At 33.3% G+C, this 21772-nt stretch overlaps 1 protein-coding gene across 1 annotated transcript in view; it reads left to right on the top strand.

Annotated features, from left to right (window-relative positions):
- LOC123670440 (proton-coupled amino acid transporter-like protein CG1139) overlaps window positions 1-21772 on the top strand; it is a 57245-nt gene that overhangs the window by 17171 nt on the left and 18302 nt on the right. The window contains exons 4-5 of the mRNA XM_045603936.1: window positions 11676-11792; window positions 12266-12416. Coding sequence (XP_045459892.1) covers window positions 11676-11792; window positions 12266-12416 — 268 coding nt within the window. The remainder of the gene's footprint in view (window positions 1-11675; window positions 11793-12265; window positions 12417-21772) is intronic.

The following is a 21772-nucleotide window of genomic DNA, read 5'->3' as shown; positions in this document are numbered from 1 at the left end:
ACTCATGTGTTTTGCCCATAGTCACCATGCTGGGCAGGCGGGTTAGTGACAGCAGGGCTGGTTTTGTCGCGCCGAAGACGCTGCTGCCCGTCTTCGACCTGTGTATTTCAAAGCGAGCAGTTGGATGGTTATCCCGCCATCGGTCGGCTTTTTAAGTTCCAAGGTGGTAGTGGAACTGTGTTATCCCCTAGTCGCCTAGAGGGTGACATATTCTTAATGCCGTAACCACACAGCAACCTGTACCTGTATGTAGGATGACAAAAAATTATATTTTTAACGGACTTTAAAAAAAGAAGGTTCTCAATTCGACAGTATTTTTTTTTTCATGTATTTTACCTCATACTTTTTGACTGGGGGGACCGATTTCGATGAGTTCTGCAAACTATTCCTTATTAACTTATTTAAAACTTTATGCAAATGGTGACAAAGAAACTGTGGTGCCGCATGCAGAGAGTTAATGACGTTATAAATAGTAACTGTCCACCGTGGAATATTCAAAGTCGTTTATTTTAGATTAAAATCCATTTAAGTATACTAAAACTGTAATGAGTAGTAACATTTACTAAAATACAGTTTAATGTAATACTAAGTTTAAAAGAGAAAAGATTGAACATAGACTCAAACGATGCTGACAAAAATAAATTTAATCAATTATTAATAACCTAGTTCAATGTCCATCATAATAATTTATTTATTTATTTTATTTATTTATTTATTTTTTGGGAGGAACAACAGCTGAGAAATACAATGTACAAAATTATATAGAAATAAAAAGAAAGAATAATATAATCATAATACTGCAACGAATAAGCAATCTAATTGTAGGCATGACGTTAAGTGTATTTGCTGTTTTAATTTCTCGTTTATCGATTATTATTATCACACTATCTCAAATCGCGAACCAAATTTATTTTTTTGCCCAATAGCTTCCACTAGATACATTTAAGTGAGTTAACGAGCGTAACACGATGCGTTTCATTAGGAATCTCGTGATTTCTTTTAGTGCAAGGACTTTCTTAGCTTGAATTCATTAAGAAATACAAGAAATTTAATGTAGTAAGTGCCCAATATCAATATTCTAAAATTAACACAAAAACTATGACAATGCTCGCTGGGTCATTACAACAATCTTCAACCTTCTCTTTATCTGGTCTACTCAGAAAATAAACATTTACAAAATCAAAATTGAGCATAATGCAATGTTACGACTGACATATCAATTCACTTCCTAAGACAAAGTTTGAAAATTTTATATTAATTGATTTTTTATACTGTAAACGTCATTTGATACAGGATTTGATAAATAAACATAGAAAAAATAAAATAATAACAAAATAAACCAAAGTATAAAAAGTTATCGCTACAAGAGCGATCTCTTCCAGACAATCTTTGGGCAAGGTGTACCAATGTACCTGTTTCGGTTGTTTGTTATAATATAATATAGGTTTCAGTAGGTACCTATCATTAATTATTTATTTATGTATATTATATCTATGCAAATAAATAAAATTGGAGTGTCTGTTTGTTATATTAAAATAACCGCTTTTTACTAAATGCATATGGATATGGCAGCATATGGATATGCATATATGCATATGGATATGCATATGGCCGGACCACACGGTACATATACCAAAATAACATTTTTTACATTTTTTGTCTGTCTGTCTGTCTGTTTGTTCCAGCTAGTCTCTGAAATGGCTCGACCGATTTTGACGGGACTTTCACTGGCAAGCAATGAGGCGTAGTTTACTAGGCTACTTTTATTTTAGAAATTTATTAATTTTGTAACTCTGCGAACTGAACAATTATTATTTTTTTTTATTCAACGCGTAAGAAGTCGCAGGCACAACTAGTTTATACATACATAACACATATAGCACTCACACGTAACACATATATTAACTATTAGTATCAATCACAATGAAATTTGGCATGCGCATAGCTTAGAACTCCAAAACGATATGTTTATTCACTAATTTTAGTTGAATCACTTGATTTTACGTTATAGAAAAGACGCTAGCTTTACTGTAGGTCCTGTAAACAATTCAGCCAGCCTCATTCTGTAATATCCCACTACTGGGCATAGGCCTCTTTCCCCGTGTAGGAGAAGGATCAGAGCTTAATCCACCACGCTGCTCCAATACGGGTTGTCGGATATATTCCCTACTATGAGTAACGATCGCAATCAGGTGTATACGATAACAACCGAAACCGACGTCTTAACGTACTCTCTATAAACTATGTCTAACATTAACATTTGTTTTAACGATAATTTACAAAATATAAAAATTTTGCTAATTTTAAGTAATTATTATTTTTAGACTTAACATCTTAAAATCGTATGGTCTATTATATCTAGATAGGTCTACATGTTTCTGGTCTTTCAAATCTAGATCTTTGCGGGCGAAGCCGGATTAAAAGCTAGTTTTTTTATTATTACAAAACTTATCGTTCTACACATAAGGATAACACATATAACATTTATATTATAATAATAATTAATAAAATATTTTGCATATCATGGAAAGTTAATAATAATATTTGAATTTGTATGTCTATAACTGTGAAGTGGCTTCTGCCATCTAATTTTACACACGTTCACCTTGTCCCAGAAAAAAAAACGTTTAATTAAGATGTCGAAAACTTGAAATATAAATTTTATCATTACTTGTATTTTATATTTATTTTTATGAATGTAACATACATTACTTCGTGGATATAAATTATATTATCGTACCGTAATTATCCATTGTACTAAAAACGATCCAAAGAGACACTTGAGCTCGGAAAGTGTACACCATTATATTTTATTATTAAAGGTCGAATTTCACATAAGTAACTATATTATAAGCATTTATAAAAATCTGACAAACATAATCTTTGTACTAGTATTACGTAAAATATAAATTTTTTTAGCCCAAAACTAATTAATGACCCTGTTTATAAAAGTATAAGCAAGGTTATTCCGTAAGGAAAATACAATAAAACGCCTAACATACATTTTACATCACTTTATAAAAAAATATATAAAAATAGATGGCATATTTATACGTTATAATAGAACGATGTAGATTTTTACATATACTGTATTTTTTTTGTTTTACAATTGTTTTATCTTTCTTGCTATTGACATAGATCAAGAAACTGTGCGATAGAGATCATTCACGGCGTTGAAACGTATATTTATCTCTGTTTATCGAGTAGAGTGAGCATATCCCAAAACGGAATATTTAAATTAAATTATTCTATGAAAATATACAGCTTTCTACTTACATTAAAGAATAACAGTAAGTAAATCTTTTAAAATAAATTTTACTACTAAACAAAATACTTTTTTTGATATTATAAATTAACTTAATATTTTTCCATTTATACAGATACAATGGATGTATATAGTAAAAAAAGAACAAAACTACGCCTATACCAGTTGACGCTTTTTAGCCTTCCTACGTAGAGAAAGAGGCCTATACCCAACAGTGGGATATTACAGGCTTCATGCGAATGCGAATGCGAATATATACGATATTATTACTATCATGATAACGCCTGTCAACGACTGACAACGGCTTGACAACAATGATCTAAAACTGTTGATATGAAAGTAAAATAGCATTGACGTGATGTTATTTCAAAGTATATACAAGTAAATGAAAACAGCTTATTAAATATTTAGTTTGTCAACACTAGTACTGTCATACGCAATTACAAAGGAATTTGTAAACAACAGATGCAACGATCGCGCCACCTAGCACATCGTTCGATAGTCATCTACCCTCATTTATTATATTACTCGAGTTATTCTGACGTGTATAAAATGAACAGTGCAACCGCCGCTAAGGCAGTCCTGGCTCTGGCTTGGCACGATGCACTTGTTGTATCCTGCTAGTAGCTTAACCTAGACTCATTCGATAATTAATTTGTGCATACGAATTAATTGTTACATATTATGGCGGATAACTCGAGCAGTGAAGGTGAGCGTTGATACGTATCCCAAAGGAGATCTCCTTAAACCTACACCTGGGTCGCAAGTCCTAGGCACTGCTCTGAGTTACTCCCTATGCCACACGATAGATTGGATCGGATCGTATTACAATTTTGTTATAATCATTTTAAGTACTACCTACATAATATTGTAAAGAGTGCGAGTATAACCTACGCCCGCGCCCTGCGAATATAGAAAACGAGCTTCCGAAAGTCGAAAGACTACAAGTTAATAAATAAATTAAGCACATACACATTGTCGTCTGTTTCTAAGGTAGGCATTTTAGTGTCTGAGTATTAAGTAACAGTCGGCATTAATAAATGTACGTACTCGTAATAATACATATATAAACAACTAGCCCGTTGGCGCGGTTTATAGTGGCCCTGCTTTCTGTTCCGCGGGTGGTGGGTTTCGATTCCCGACTTAGTCTGGGTTGTAATATTAGTATTTATGTATATATGTATTATTTCCATGTATATTTATCCAAAAAAATAGCTATGGCAGTCGGCTGCTACCTATAACACAAGCATTAGGTGGCTTAGCTTAGGAACACACGACCATGTGTGAATGAACAAACAATTAAATTTTACATGGCTAGGGAATAAATCTTACCCACAACGTAGGAACAGACAGCAAGGTCAAACTGCGCCAATAGCATAGCCATACTTCAATAATTCTAAGCGTATATTTAATATCATTCAAGCAACACTTACATTGATATTGCTAATTACATACATAATTTGTTGACCACAGTGCTATGACATAAAATACCTCTTAACATTCGTAATAATTAGTTTTATTTGTAACTAGCGACCTCTGTCCGTCTATGTTCTCTTACGCGATAAGTAATAACCAACATATTATATACTAAAACCTTCTCAGAAATACGCTGCATGTTATGGTATAAGTATTATTCCGATCGATTCAGTATTTCGCAGTATAAATGAACAAAAAAAAACCGGTTCTCCATTAATTAGTATTTAGTATTAGTAAGTCATTAGTTACACTACAATGTCAACTCTTTACAATTGACTGTTTTATTTATAACTAGCTGCCCGGACAGACTTCGTTCTATCAAAAGTTAATAGTACAAATATTTTTATTAATTATTCTTTTTTTTGTATTAAAACTTTTCGTGGGCCTTAAGGAACATCCAAAAACATAAATTAACCGAATTAGTCGAGCCATTCTCGAGTTATGCGCTTAGCAACATTCATTTTTATTTATATAGATCTACTAATGTTTTGGATGTATAGGATTTTCCGTGTTTGTTATTGTGAAATTCCCGATATTTTGTCAACATTACGCCATAGGCACGGATGACCGTGATCTCCATATAACTATCGCGCCAACTCCCTATAATCTATATATCAAATTTAGATAACCGTTCTTTTTTTTGTACAAAGTTTTTTATTAAGTATTATTTACATAGTAAACGTGTTAAATAAAAAGTCGATATGTCCGTTTTATTTAACATTAATTCGGTATTCCAATTTCGAAATCAAGTTAAAAACAAAAAACCGGTTTCATTTCCTGCATTAAAACTTTCAAATTAAAAGTGTACTTACCTTTTTACTTGGATTATCTTAAAGACTTGTAGATTCTAGTCACTCTACTGACAATTAAATCTCAATGACGATTGTAAGTTATAACACAAATACGCTCAGTCCTTTCTTACCTTTATAGTAAACAACACGTTTATTTGCAATGTTTAAGTGATTATAGTGTGTTGTTATAGTTATTTGAGTGTCCTTATAGTAAAAAGTGATAATTAATTTACAGGATTTATTTTACATGTTAACATCAATATGAAGGAAGAGAGGTAATTTCAATATTACTAGGAAAAAAAACAATTGAAATTCATCTTTACAAATGTTTGAATTTCATTTTTACAAAAGTGTTCAACAATATTATATTTTTATATTATATTTTTAAATTATATTTATGTGCCTATATTTGTTTTTATAAATCTATTTATATGTATTTATTTCTCGTGTATTTAATTTAATTCTGTCTGTTAATTGTTATCTTCTTTTGTCAGTTTTTTTTATGTGTTATTGTTAGTTTTCGATTTTTTCATTTGTAAGCGTTCGCTATTGCACGTTCTAAGGTCAACTGGTAGAGCGTGTTTTATCCTTAAACATTATTTAATGACACCACTCTGCTATAGAGTTGCTTGAAGGTGCCTAAATACTAGCAGTTGCGTGTTATATTTCCGCTCGGTGGGGAAATATTGGTATAATTATTTCTTCGCGGTCTGGGCTGCCTGTCCTTGTGGGTCTCCCCACGTGATAGTGATGGTAATGAAAACACAAAAATAGTAAGAAATACCCTTCTCCAACATGGAGAAATAGACCAATGCCCAACAATGGGACTTTACAAACTGAATTAACCATCAAAAAATAATTATTATTGTTTACAACTCAGTATAAAATATTATCAGTACCTATAGTAAAAGTGACAGTTATTATATATAGTGAAAGTGACTTGGTTTTGTAAATAGTTACATGTCAAGAAAAGTATACCAAAGGATAACTTGAAGTAACCTAACCTTAACTGAGGTAGAGCAGAGCGGGAAATTTCCTGTTCAAAACATGGAGCAGCCGAACTGGGAAGTACCTCGACCTTACAGAAGACCACAGCTAAACAGTACTGTTTTTAAGCATTGTTGTGTTTCTGATGGTGAGTAAGGTGACCAGAGCTCCTGGAGGGAATTGGGAATAAGGTCGGCAACGTGCTTGCGATGATTCTGGTGTTGCAAATGTCTATAAGCTACGGTAGTCGCTTACCATCAGACAAGCCGTACGCTTGTTTGTCGACCTGGTTATACAAAAGGGAAATGTTACAAACAGGGTTAATAACTGATTAGAAGGCATACGCTCTTGGTATTGAAATAACCGACAGGTATTCATAGCGAGTAGCGAGTCACGTATTTGTCGACTGTAAACAGATCGTAATAGTAATCTTGTCCGTAACCAGATACTTGTTCCCAAGATGTTAAACGTATTGAAACAGTATAAAATATGTAGGAATTTAGCTATCAGTCATAGAACAGAGGTATATTAAAAATGTAATACATACGGTTAAGTCACGTGTAACTGAACTGTACTACACTCTCTCTTAAACAGATTAACACTTAAGTAATATTTATCACGCTTAACGACCCTTCTGGTGTAGTGATGCGCATGCCATGTAAGCGCCTAAGTGTCTAAACATCGGTGGTCGCAGGTTCGATTCCCGCTCGAAGTGAATATTTGTATTTGTAAAAATATTTGATTCCCGTCTGAATGTCTGCACTTACGGGTATCTCTTCTGTACAACCAGCATATTAAGCTGACTGTCCTGGTTGCTATCATAGATACCTCACAGCGATCGTTACTCGTACTATAGAATATATCCAACTCTCAGTGGAGTAGCGTGGTAAATTAAGCTACTAATACTTCTCCCACATGGAGAAAGAGGCCCATGTTCAACAGGATGATATTACAGGTTGGAACAATAACATCATCAAAATTTAATAATGCCGATGACTTAATAAAAGTTGATGTCTACCAAGACGCTCTAGCGTAAATAATCTCTAGATTAGCTTAGTTCCTCGAATATTTTAATGGAATGGAAATAAAATGTAAATAAATGAAGGTAGCTGAATACATTAGGTATGTTATCTTTGTTATGAACTTAGTGTTAAATTGAAGCAAATTTAAAACTGTATATCGGTTTCACACCACGTCGTTTTGTTTGTTACGTACATATGAAGTTTCTTTGTAGTTCGTATTATTTATTTTTTGTGTACCCACACATTGGAAGGAAATTCTAAACATTTTTAATATCATATCAAAAATCTACCGTTTCAGTGAGGATGGAACCTGCATCTCCGACTCACTGTGTCGGTGCTCTAGCCGATTAAGCTATGGAACGATGTAACCGTTAGGTTGAAATTTTTTTGATTGAAATGATTTTGTATTCAGTTCTAAGCGACCGCAGTGCCATCTTCTTTGTAGTTAGTATAACTTACTTTATTTTAATTATACCTACAACGGATTATAAACGTAATTAGGTAATCGCTGATATATATATTTCATTTTTATTTAGAGAAGTGTCTGAAAAATACTTAAAATCTACATTACTTTCAAAATTCCAGAAATATACTGAATTAATATTTATTCACTCAGTCCCTCGTTTCATTTGATCCTATTTGGGATATTCATCACGTAGACTTAACATTGACATAAGCTTGAGTATTTTTGACCCAATCATAAAATTATTCAACCACTTGCTTTATGTAAATAAATAAAAAAAAAATGTGGGTACAAAATTGAATACATATCACTAGATGATTTGAGTTGGATTAGAAATGAGACTATCCACGAGAGAACGAAAGTAACCAGTATAGCCCACAGAATTAGCAAGTTGAAGTGCCAGTGGGCTAGCCACCTGTGTCGCGGAACCGATGCCTTTGGAGCAGACGTGCCCTGAAGTGGAGACCGCGTCTTAGGAAACGCAGTGTGGGACATCCTCCGACCCGTTGGACCGACGATTTCCGTAAGATTTCCAGTGTAAGCTGGATGAAAATTTTGGAAAGCCGGGATGTCTGTCACGAACTGGGCAGGCCTATGTCTAGCAGCGAACTGCAATAGGCTGTACTGACTGATACTGAATACACTTTACACTAAATTGTTAAGCTTGTTTTTCCTTTTTTTTAGTGGTTATTTGTTGCAGACGGGTTTTTGTTTTTTAATTTAAAAAATATATTATTTATAACGATAGCAGTGATAGTAATGCTTTCCATTAGTGCTAGTCTAAGCATCTCATATATTGCATTTGCAAGAATATGGCAGTTAGAAAATTAGCTTAATAAGGACGTTTCGTTGCTGCCACTTTTGTACAGAACCTGAAAAAGTCACATAAAACCCTTGAATGCATTATAACCGGTTATCTTAATTATACATTTTCTAGTATCTAGTGGTGAAATGTAGATTTAAATTTAGAACGTACATGTGTATAGCACGTTGAGCATGCCATTTTCAGTAGACAGTACTATTCAAAGCAATTCTTCCATCTCAGTGCGTACTCATTCCGCCTATCTCACATGCATGCCTGTGAGTTAATAATCGAAGCTATGACGAGATCAATGTCACATATCTTACAATTCTAAATATCGATGTGGCGTATTATTAATTACTAGCTGTGCACTACGGTTTCGCCCGCGTTAATTTGAGGAAACTAGTTGCCTATAACTTTCATCACTATATCTTTATACCTTCTTATGATTGTCCCATAAAAATTCAACACAATTATTGTAAAAATTGTCTTATTTAATAAAAAATGATTGGGTATTCCATATCTACCTATCTGGGCGTTAGGTACTCGGATACGGTAAATATGGTTTTTCTTGCGTAAAACCCCGATTTAGAGGAAATTTTGGAATAAAAAGGAGCCTATGTTTTGCCCCCCAACCTTTTTTGTCTTCTAATGACCATCCCATAAAAATCGGTTCAGCCGCTCCGAAGATAAGCCAACAGAAAGAGAGATAGACAGACAAAAATCAGAGACTACAGTACGATACGTGAAATGATGATTATAATAATAATAGTAACTACGAAAATGAAAAGAACAGATCGTCAGAGAACGTGTCGCAGTGTGGCATGCAAAACGTGCATTTCAAGACATGTGCAATAAATAGGATTTGGTCCTAAATACAGCTCGACATTTCGAAATAGATAATATCGTGGCTGTGCGACTTGTCGAATCTAAGGGTTTGACGGTGCACACAATTTTTCACGTAAAGCTAGAACGTCAAGTTTGATTTTTAGCATCTAATGACCAGGAAATGCAGGCACTACGCGTGCCCAAAGAAATTTGTTCGTATACTGGAGCTAGTAAAAACCTTTTTTATTAGGTATAGCTTCTGTGCGCGACTTCGTCCGCGTGGAACAGAGGCGCGCGCAATACTTGATCATTATTTTGCTGCGATGTTATTTTAAAACTGCGATATCTCTTGAGATACTCATTAAAATCGAATTATGTAAAAGGCTCTTATGTTTTAAATTAAATTATTGTGATGAATAACGTATTTATTTAGATAAGGATTACTTCATTACCTATACAGTCCACTGCTGGACATAGGCCTCCACAAGTTTACGCCAAAAATAACGTGAACTCATGTGCTGTGTGGCTACGGCACTAAAGAATTTAGCCACCTCCTCTCTTCCCGTGGGTGTCGTAAGAGGCGACTAAGGGATAACAAGGTTCCACAACCACCTTGGAACTTAAGAAGCCGAGCGATGGCGGAATAACCATCCAACTGCTGGCTTTGAAATACACAGGCCGAAGACGGGCAGCAGCGTCTTCGGTGCGACAAAGCCAGTACTGCGGTCACCAACCCGCCTGCCCAGCGTGGTGACTATGGGCAAAACACATGAGTTCACGATAAGGATTAATATCATGTTTATAATAGCATCTTCGCAAATAATGCATTATTTTAGAACAAACTTGGTTAGCATAAAAAAGGTTATAGTGAGCCAACCTTAAAAGATCGCGTTGGTCGCAGACTTTTTTTTAGAACTTTTAAAGATGATTAATTCAGTCATACACGATATTTGCGAAACTTTAACTTTTTTCACAGCGCACGCAGCGGAAACTCTCAAAAGGGAAAAAAGAACCCCCGATTTTGAAACATTCTTCATTGGTGCTTTGCTCCACTTGGTCTTAGCGTGATGATATATAGCCTATAACCTTTTTCGATAAATGGGCTATCTAACACAAAAAGAATTTTTCAAATCGAAACAGCAGTTTCTGAGATTAGCGCGTTTAAACAAACAAACAAACAAACTCTTCAGCTTTATAATATTAGTAAAGATTATAGTGCACTCGATGGTCCACCCATATCCTTCACTAGAGAATAATGTAGACATTAAATAAACAATTTATAATTTTTAATTTGTTTCTTTCAGTCGTGTTATTGTGTTAAATTATTTATTCGTCGAAACGGCTGGACCGAGTTTTATGAAATTTTGTGTGCATATCGAATAGGTATGGGAATCGGCCAACATCTATTTTTCATACACCTAAGAAATAAAGGATTAAGAGGGTTAATAACATATATGGAAAAACAATGTTTGCGGGGTCAGCTAGTAAAAACATAATAAAAATACCGCGACAAAGTAATCGGAGTTTTGTAACTGAAAACGTGTTTTTTTCACTTTGTCTATCTACAATGAGAAGGATAAGTCCGGAGGTTTGTCACTGTGTTGAACCATGTCAAAAATAGATGGTTGGTCACTTGATGTCAAGACATCACCAACGATTACGTGAATCTATCCTAACAATGATCAGAAATTATAACTAAAATTAAATATACTATAAGAAAACTAAAGATACTAAAAGTTAAAGATGAGAAAGGGAGGAAAATGTGGGTTGTTGTCAAGTTTTGTGGCTTATTTGGTCATAAAAATGTCTTTTATTATTTATGAGAAAGCTTGAGGATGTTAAGAAATGGGAAATCAGCATTCTTTACATTCATTCTCTATTTCTTTGTAAGAAGTCGAAACGAAATGTGCTCTTTTTATCCTTTTCCTTATTTTGGGGAAATCATTTACTACCTTCATCCAACGAATCAAATCAAGGCCTTTTGACTATGTTATATTTTAAAGTAAGGAAATACGAGTCATATATTGTTTTTTTTTAACAGTTCGGATAAAAAGAATGATGTTTTACGAATGGAGTCGACCGTCACTCTGGATGCCAGCGTGGAAGAAAATGACGACTACAATCCCTTTGAGCACAGAAAAGTTACACATCCAACATCGTAAGTAGTATCCATGCCTAATATTACGTAAATCACATTGTGTAATTAATTGTGAACTAGCTGACCTCGCGAATTACGTATCGTTAATTTTTTTTTTTTACTGAACACATATTTTTTTATCTTTTCCTCACAATATGCACGTCGCGAGATTAGATATTATTTATAGAAAGATTTTCAAACATTTTTTTTACAATTTTTACGAAGGAAATTAAATGAAATTTTTAATATGTAGCTTTATAGAATAAATTAATTACTATGTCAACTTAACTTGAATGTTTGAATTAAAAAAAAAATACAATCAAATTGAGAACTTCCTCCTTTTTTGGAAGTCTGTTAAAAAGTGACTGAAGTCAAATAAAATGAACATTAAAGCTGGCTATAAAATATAAAAATTAAGCAGTAACGACGTCTTTACTGGTTATTACGGTTTATTGCCTTATTTATAGTATTTATACGGACTTTTTATTTCACAGGACTTCAGGTGCCTTTTTCCACTTATTAAAGTCATCGCTAGGAACAGGACTGCTTGCGATGCCAGCTGCCTTCAAGCACACGGGATTGATACCAGGCTGCATCGGGACGTTTCTAGTAGCTGTAATTGCAGCTCATTGCGTTCATATATTGGTAAGTTTAAGTTAACGCATATTGGTTATTGTAACCGAAGAAGAATCGGTACTATATTCGAGTAAAACTTCTTTACGACTTAGGGAATAAGCTGGTGAATACGTAACGAGAGCGTCACAAAAAGTATGATCAGGCGAAGCGAACGGAGCAAGAGAGGTTTGTCACATTTTCTTTCTCTCTTCCTATCATAGCTAGTTATGTTTCGTATATCTAAAACACAGTGCAGGCCTACTGTACAGAAGTTTTACTTCAATCGTGTAGTCTAAAGCACACTCGTTTTTTTTAAGTTTTTATTCAGGATTTTTTTACAAACAATATATTCCTATCGTAATAAATAAAACGTTTTACACCCAGTATAATAGAAAAATGTTTTATTATTTAATCGCGCTAATATTGATTGTTGGGATTAGAAAAATTCTCGAATAGACAACAAGTTTATTGAGGGAGGTCAAAGGATATAAAACGTGCCTACTACATACAAATGTAAACACCAAAGAGAACAGCTTCTATTATATAAGTGTTTCTAAACGAGTTTGAGTGAATTCATCATACGTTGCATAATGTCTTTAGAGTTGCATTATTTAGTGCTGAGTTTTATAACGCAAAAACTATTATCTTAAGAAATCCAATGTCGATATGATACAACAATGCATCCCAATAAAAGCTGTCATCATACGGCCGTTTTCAATAATCTAGTTTGAGTTTATATGTCAAATTCTATTTTTAGTAAGCAAAAATTCAGGCAACTGATCGGGGTCGTTTATCATAGTGTGGAATATATCCACCAACTCGAATAGGGGCAGTGTGATGGATTAAGCCCTGACTCTTCTCTTACCTAGAGAAAAAGGCCTATCCCCAGCAGTGGGATGTTACAAGTTGTGCATCAATATTATACAAATATATACAAGCAAACACTAAAAAAACAAAAAAAAACACTATTATTAAAAACGACCGCCTAAAACGCCTTTTAAAAAATATTAATTGGAAAGCGATTGAAAATATAAAATGCCCATTAGAAATCTACACACAACTTAATAAAAGAATTAATGATTGTTATGATAAATCAAAAGTCGAAATAAAATTAAACACCAATCCGAAGCGTACTCATAATAATTGGATAAATGAAAGTGTAATCAAAGCATGTAAATTTAGAGATAAATTATATAGAAAATGGAAAAAAGATGTTAATAATATGATATTAAGAATTGAGTATAAAAAAGCAAGAAATTATGCTAATTATAAAATAAATCACTTTAAAAATAAATACTATAAAAATGAAATTATTAAAAATAAAAATGACCCCAGAAAACTATGGCAATTGTTAAATACACTTACCGGTAGGATAAAAAAATCTTTAGATGAATTTATACTGCAAGCCTTCGATAAAAAACATGCCTCGATCAAAGATATTTCTAATAATTTCGCAAAATCTTTTAATAATAACGTTAAAAATATATTAAATACATGTCAAGTACCGTTACTTGACAAAAATATTTATAAAAATTCAATTGATGTTACATGTAGATTCATTAAAGCCGACAATTGTAATATATCTAAAATAATAAAATCACTCAATACTAAAAAAGCACCCGGGATAGATAATATTCGCGCAGTTGATATCGTAGAACTATGTGAAAAATTAACTCCAATTCTTGTGAAATTTATAAACGGTAGTGTCATGTCAGGAATGTACCCTAAATATTTAAAAACAGGTACTGTAAGACCTATAATAAAAAAAGGAAACTTTGACTCATATGATAATTATAGACCTGTAACTATTTTACCAATAATTGATAAAATAACGGAAAAATACATTCATCAACAAATCCAAAATTTCTATAATAAAAATAACATATTATATAGTAATCAATTCGGTTTTCAGCCAAAAAAAAGTACTACACAACTTTTATCAATATTTTCAAATTCTGTAAATAAACACTTGAACGATAAAAAGCACATTTTAGTAATATTTATAGATTATAGCAAAGCATTTGATACTCTACAACATAACATTCTTCTTGAAAAATTAGAAAATAACGGAATCAGGGGCCCACTTCTAAATTGGTGTTATAATTATCTTTCAAATAGAACATATCGCGTTAAAATTACTGATACCCTCAGTGACGAAATAGCAATAACAGAAGGAACTGCACAGGGTTCAGTTTTAGGACCCCTTCATTACTTAACATATGTTAACGATCTTAAAAACGTTGTAAAAACCTGTGAAATGTATCAATATGCGGATGATATATGTCTTCTGTTGGCCCATCATGATATAAAACAAGCAATTAAAAAAATTCAATATGATTTTGACCAACTTTCAAAATGGTCCCATGATGTTGGCCTAGTAATAAATAGAGAAAAAACAAAAGCCATCTATATAAGCTCAACGCAAAATAGATTCTCTGGGGACATACAAATCACTGCACATAGCCATCAATGTTTTCATAATTCATATACTGGTACCTGCAACTGTAACCACATTGACTTTGTTAAAACTCAGCGTTACCTTGGTATTACTATAGATACTAACCTCAATTGGAAAGAACATATAAACAATGTCTGTGACAAATTACGTGCCCTTTTAGCCAAATTAACCATAATTAAACCCAAAATTCCATTCTCAATACTATTAATGTTTTATAAATCTTTAGGTGAATCTATTATATCTTATGGACTAAGCACCTACGGTCTTACATTTAAATCACATCTCGATAGAATCTATCATCTCCAATTACGAATCTTAAAAACAATCGTACCCATATACATAAGAAATAAATACAAAAACAACGCCTTGAAATTATTTAACTACTGCAAAGTAATGCCAATACACACTAAAATAAAATATACATTATTAATAGAACAATATTTTAATTCAAACATTCAAATAAAAATGAGTCACTATAAACTAACAAGAAATATTACAAATCACACATTAAAAATACCTAGGCATAGTAATTTTTATGGAAAACGTACGCTTGAATATATTATTCCTTTCCTAATAAATAATCTGCCATAGAATTTAAAAAAAAAATTCAAAATAATAACTATAAAAACATATTTAAAAAATTCTTTTTAGAACAACTTAAAGAGAGAGATTGACATGACCACATTTATTATTTTTATTATGATTATTACTTTTTTTTTTTTTAACCACTTAATGTTATTTTTTTTTTCTTTCCAATTATATTCACATGTATAATAATCTATATTTGTATAGCTTTATATCATATTTTTATGTTAGTAAATAATATAGTATGTACTTTAGTATTATTACTTTAGAAACACAGTGCACTGTTAAACTATTCATTGTTTTTGCTGCACTGTTTATCACATAAATTGTATCTTTTTTTCTTCTGTAAATAAATAAATAAATAAAATAAATGTCAAGCATGAGAACGTTTATACTCATTTTGCCCGATGTGTGTTTGTGTTTGTGTGTGTGTGTGTGTTTATCCCAGAGAATCGGCATAGCGATTCAACGGGGACATGCTGCCAGCATTCTTGGCACAATTCCACGCGGACATGATTTGTACCAAAACTATCTGTAAATATTTAGTTCTTAAGTTTTGAATTGTAAATATGTATAATGTTTAATAAACTTTTGTAATTTTTCGTTTATATATATTATCGTTGTATATTGTTTTAATTAATTAACTATAGTTAAAAGTGAAACTATCAACAATTCAGATGTAGATTCTGCAGACCAGAATCGGCAAGAAACTGCGCAGTTACTTAAAAACACTGTATTTTATTAGTGAATGCGTGTACTCATTAGGTCCTTAAACCAGTCTTAAAGTAAACTTTAATGGTAAAACTTAAATATCTTTAGATAAGAAATTTACATAGTGTCTGTTTATGTTCATTCGTATTTCTACTGATCTTATCAGTGTGGACAAGTTTTTACTTAATGTAGGTTACACAACCAAGTTCATAAAAATATTTTCGAGTCGTATTAAAACTATGAAGTATAAATTATGGCAATTAAAGTTATTTTTTAAACTGACATCCAGCACAGATAAATAAGTAAGCGCTTTTGGAATACTATCTCAAATCCTAAAATAAAGAAAAGCGTCCCTTATAATTGATTGATTGATTCAGCCTGGAGCATCCCACTGCTGGGCCGATTTCTCCATGTAGGAGATAGGGGTCGGAGCTTAATCAGCCACCACGCTGCTCCACTACGGGTTAGCGGATACATTCCTTAGTTTGAGTAACGAGTGTATGTGAGTATTTGATAACAACCGGACCAACGACAAGAACAGACATCCAAACTGGAAACAAATACTTGCACGAATACAAATATACATTTCGACCGGGAATCGAACCCGCGAATCACCTCCTACAGGGCGCACGGACCACTACATATTTAAAAGCGGTTGTTAATAGTATAATATGATAGTACCTGGGTGACCGAGCTTAGCTTGGTATTTTTAGAATGAAGGATTAGTAGAAGAGAGAGTTAAAATGATTCGCTACCGGTTTGGATGAAGTCTTTTTTAACCGACTTCAAAAAATGAGCAGGTTACTCAATTCGACCGTATATATATAAAGTTGTAATCAGATCTCGATGAAATGTGACCACATGATAAACATCGGCTTTCGATTAAGTTAAAAATCATCAAAATCGGTACACCTAGTAAAAAGTTATGCGGATTTTCGAGTTTCCCTCGATTTCTCTGGGATCCTATCATCAGATCCCCGTTTTATTTATATATAATGTATATTATGTATTTGTATGTGTATATATATATATAGAAGATTCTAGCAAAGTCTGGAATTTTCTTAAATCTCTTGGAATTGGCAAAGCGCGTCTGGATAATAGTTCTCAAAATCTTAATCTTGACGAGTTAAATCTCCACTTCTCTTCGTCTGTTGCCATAGATAGTGCAACTAAAGCCCATACAAGAAATCAACTTTCAGCTTTGTCAGTTCCTGATTCTCCCATTTTCTTTCTTGATCAGCTTTCTGAATGTGATGTTAAGAAGAATATATTAGCAATAACTTCAAATTCCGTTGGTTCTGATAGCATTAGTCGGAAAATGATCATTCCTCTCCTTGATATACTAACACCGGTAATTACATCCATTTTTAATACTTCCATCTCTACCTGCACTTTCCCATCGATGTGGAAAGATGCTGAAATTGTACCTCTCCCAAAAAAAACTAATCCGACGTCCTTATCCGAATATCGTCCTATTTCCATCCTCCCTTTTCTGTCCAAAGCACTCGAACGGCTTGTGCATCAACAGCTCAGCAGTTTCCTTTTAAAACACCGTCTGTTGAATCCCATGCAATCCGGTTTTCGTCCTGGTCACAGTACGACTACTGCGCTTGTAAAAATAACTGATGATATACGATCAAATATGGAAAACCAACAGGTCACGGTATTAACGTTACTCGATTTTAGTAACGCCTTTAATACCGTGGACTTTGATATACTATGTGATATTTTACGTTCTCTTAACATATCTCCTGAAGTTGCTGATTGGTTTCTTAGTTACTTGCAGGGTCGCCGGCAGCGAGTTAAATTGAATGACTCATACTCCAATTGGTCAATGGTCAATACCGGTGTCCCGCAAGGTGGCGTGCTCTCCCCTCTTTTGTTTTCAGTATTTATAAACTCTATCTGTAATGTAATATCTTCTTTCTACCACCTCTATGCAGATGATCTCCAGATATACTCTCACTCCACTGTTTATAACCTATCTCAGTGTGTATCGCGTATAAACAATGACCTTTTAGCCATTGGTAAATGGAGTAAAGCCTATGGCCTAAATATAAATCCAAATAAAACGAAAGCTATTATTATAGGAAGCTCCAGACTGCTCAGCCGCATTGATAAATCTGAGCTATCTCCTGTTACATTTAATGGATTCACCATTCCATATAGCGAAAGCGTGAGAAATTTAGGTGTTATCTTTGACCAACATCTCTCTTGGGGTCCTCAAATATGTGAAATTAGTCGCAGACTGTTCGCTTCGGTTGGGTCTCTCCGCAGATTGCGTAATCTTCTGCCCATTCCTACTAAAATTGCTCTTGCACATAGTCTCCTATTACCAATTCTTGATTATGCTGATACTTGCTATCTTGACATTACAGAGGAGCAGCTTAATAAGCTTGAGCGCATTCAGAATGTATGTATAAGATTTATCTTTGGACTACGCAAATATGACCATATTTCGGAATTTCGCAAAAAACTCAAGTGGCTCCCAATTCGCCTTCGCAGGAATACTCATATCCTTACCCTACTTTACTCCATTTTATTTAATCCCTTTACCCCTTCCTATCTGAAAGAACGTTTCAAATTCCTTGGTGATTCTCACGAACGCTGTCTTCGTTCTGACAGTAATTTTCTTCTTGAAATTCCTTCTCACTCCTCTTCCTTTTATGACAAATCTTTTACAGTTCAAGCCTCTCGCTTATGGAATACCTTGCCCTTGAATATCAGACGTGTACAAACACCTGCACTTTTTAAAAAGACTGTTTGGAAGCATTTTCTTCAAACTCAACAATAAACAAGTAATTCATAATTATAATGGATACATATATGTATGTATGTATGTATGTATGTATTTATGTATCTAGTATAGTATGTAGTATGTATGTATGTATTTATGTATCTATTTATGTATGTATGTATGTATATGTTTAATTATTTGAATATTTATAATAATTTTTTTTTTGTAACTTGTACACCTATGCTGACGCTAGACCATTTCCTTTGCCCTAAGGTTGCCTGGAAGAGATCGCTTTTTAGCGATAAGGCCGCCCTTTGTACCTAATGAATATATTGTCAATATTTTCTTTCTTTCTTTGATATATATTATTTCTGTTTTTGGTGTACAATAAAGTGTATTATTATTATTATTATTATTATATATATATATATATATATATATATATATATATACACATATTGTTTATTTTGGATTATATCGTCGATTATAACGACATATTTTGGATATGCCGTTTGGGTATCTACATGTTCAACGTGATCCAAACACTAAATGTTAAATGAAGGTAAATACGAGTATATATGACAGGCGAAAATAAAATAGAAAATAGTAATCCCTATATCAATGAAAATGACACAATAAATCTTTAAAAAATATTTATACGAGTTTAAATTTCATTGCTTTATGTAAACGAATGCGATTATATCTATTGGAAGATAAATCAAATGCACGTGTTACAACACAGATATAATATGCCGCTTATACTTGTTTATCTTTTTAAATAATACTTGCTTAGCCACGCATTTTTACTCATATTTTCAATGCTTGTATGAATCATGTCTACACGTCAGTGTACTTTATATCCCATTAGTATACAGAAATAGACGAAAATCCAATAGGTTATCATTATTCTGCCAATAGTGACATAAGTACCTACAAAATATGACAAAACATTTTGGCGTGACATCACTCATCATCACTACAGCCTATTGCATTATCTACAGTACACTGCTGGACATAGGCCTCCACAACTTCTCGCCAAAAATGGCGTGAACTCATGTGTGTTGTCCATAGTCACCACGCTGGGCAGGCGGGTTGGTAACCGCAGGGCTGGCTTTGTCACACCGAAGACGCTGCTGCCCGTCTTCGGCCCGTGCATTTTAAAGCCAGCAGTAGGATGGTTATCCCGTCATCGGTCGGCTTTATAAGTTCCAAGGTGGTAGTGGAACTGTGTTATCCCTTAGTCGCCTCTTACGACACCCACGAGAAGAGAGGGGGTGGCTGTATTCTTTAATGCCGTAGCCACACAGTTTTGGCGTGACAACGTCTAATAAATAGGTGAAGGCCGAATACACGCACGAAAAAGGATGACACATTGTAGCGTTACGCTCATTTTACGCTTGCGCCGCAACTATCTCTCTTCCATTCGATTGGTCTATGTGTCCGAGGAGATCTTTTGTTATGACGTTGTCACGTTAAACTATCGTCCGTAAAACAACTTTACAGATATATTTTTTTATTTAAGGTTATATATAAGTATTCAATATATAAAACTAACATCATAATGATTTTATTGCGTGTGTATATTTGACAACGTCCTCGCTCAACTCAATAGTACTTTTTCGATTTGAGCTTAGCTTTATTGCGTTTGCTGGGGTTGAACGCCTCATTACCATATCGATATATTCTGGTGCCTTATTTCGTTTATTGTTTCTGAGATTCGGAATATTTTCATACATGATTTATTACTTTGATTCGGATCGTTACAGTTCAATCTATAACTAATTTGAACAGACATGTATTTCACAATTTCATAAAAGTATTGGTTATATCTTCTTTTTGAATTATGTAGTAAACGAATGTATCAATTTTAAGATTTAATATTAAAAAATGTGTTCAACATTCTTAACCAATTTGCATTTTTTAATGAAAATAAATATAAATAAAAATAAAAATTGAATAATACAAAAACGAAAGAATAAACCCAAATGAAATAATATTGTCACATTTTACTTAATATTTATATATAATATTTATGCAACTTACAGAAGATCACAGCTAAATAATATTGTTTTTATGCAGTATTTGCTTACTGCGGTGAGTAAGATGACCAGAGCTCCAGCATATTAGGGGTAGGTGCTTGCTATGCTTCTGTTGTATAAGTATATCGTGTATAAACCACGATAACCGCTGAAGGTGAACCGTATAGTTGTTTGCCGACCTAGTTGTATAAAAAAAACTTTCATTATAATCCACAGTGTATTTAATAGCAGGCACATCATTCAAATTTCCTTAACGAATACGAAGATTATGTCCGACTCAATTCACTATAAATGTCATACCCTATATCGAAAAGAGTAATAATAATGTTTTTATTCGAGATCTTTAGAACATTCATAATCATTTGATTTATCGCAAGATATAAAATCTTTATTGCTATTGAGTGTCAACATACGATTAAAAAAAAATGCTGGACGTCAAAAAAGTAACATAAATTTCCTCCTTAATTCGTCTTTGACGCGTACTGCAAATTTTTGAAATAAGAACGCTGGCATTGTACGGCCATTCTCCGATTAGCAAATTTTTCGTTTCCGGGCTTGTTTAAACCGTTATATCATCATATTCAATCATGCACTTTTTTATATATTTTAGATAGCATCCGTACCTAGCTGTAAAAAAAATATTGGCTTCTGTTTTAAGTAATTAAGACTAAATTAATTTAACTTATGTTCAAAAAACCTCTGTTCTCTAATTACCGTGGCGTGTCCACACACCAACTTAATCTTAAAACTTGCTTGTAATTTTTATAGCGTATAGATTTACTTTGATCCATTCAACGTTTTAAACGATATTAAGCAGCGTGTATCGCATAACAAAATATCAACTCAATAGAACCAG

This window comes from Melitaea cinxia, chromosome 4 (assembly GCF_905220565.1).
Source record: "Melitaea cinxia chromosome 4, ilMelCinx1.1, whole genome shotgun sequence".
Lineage (NCBI taxonomy): Eukaryota > Metazoa > Arthropoda > Insecta > Lepidoptera > Nymphalidae > Melitaea > Melitaea cinxia.
This window is presented reverse-complemented; position numbering and strand designations above follow the sequence as displayed.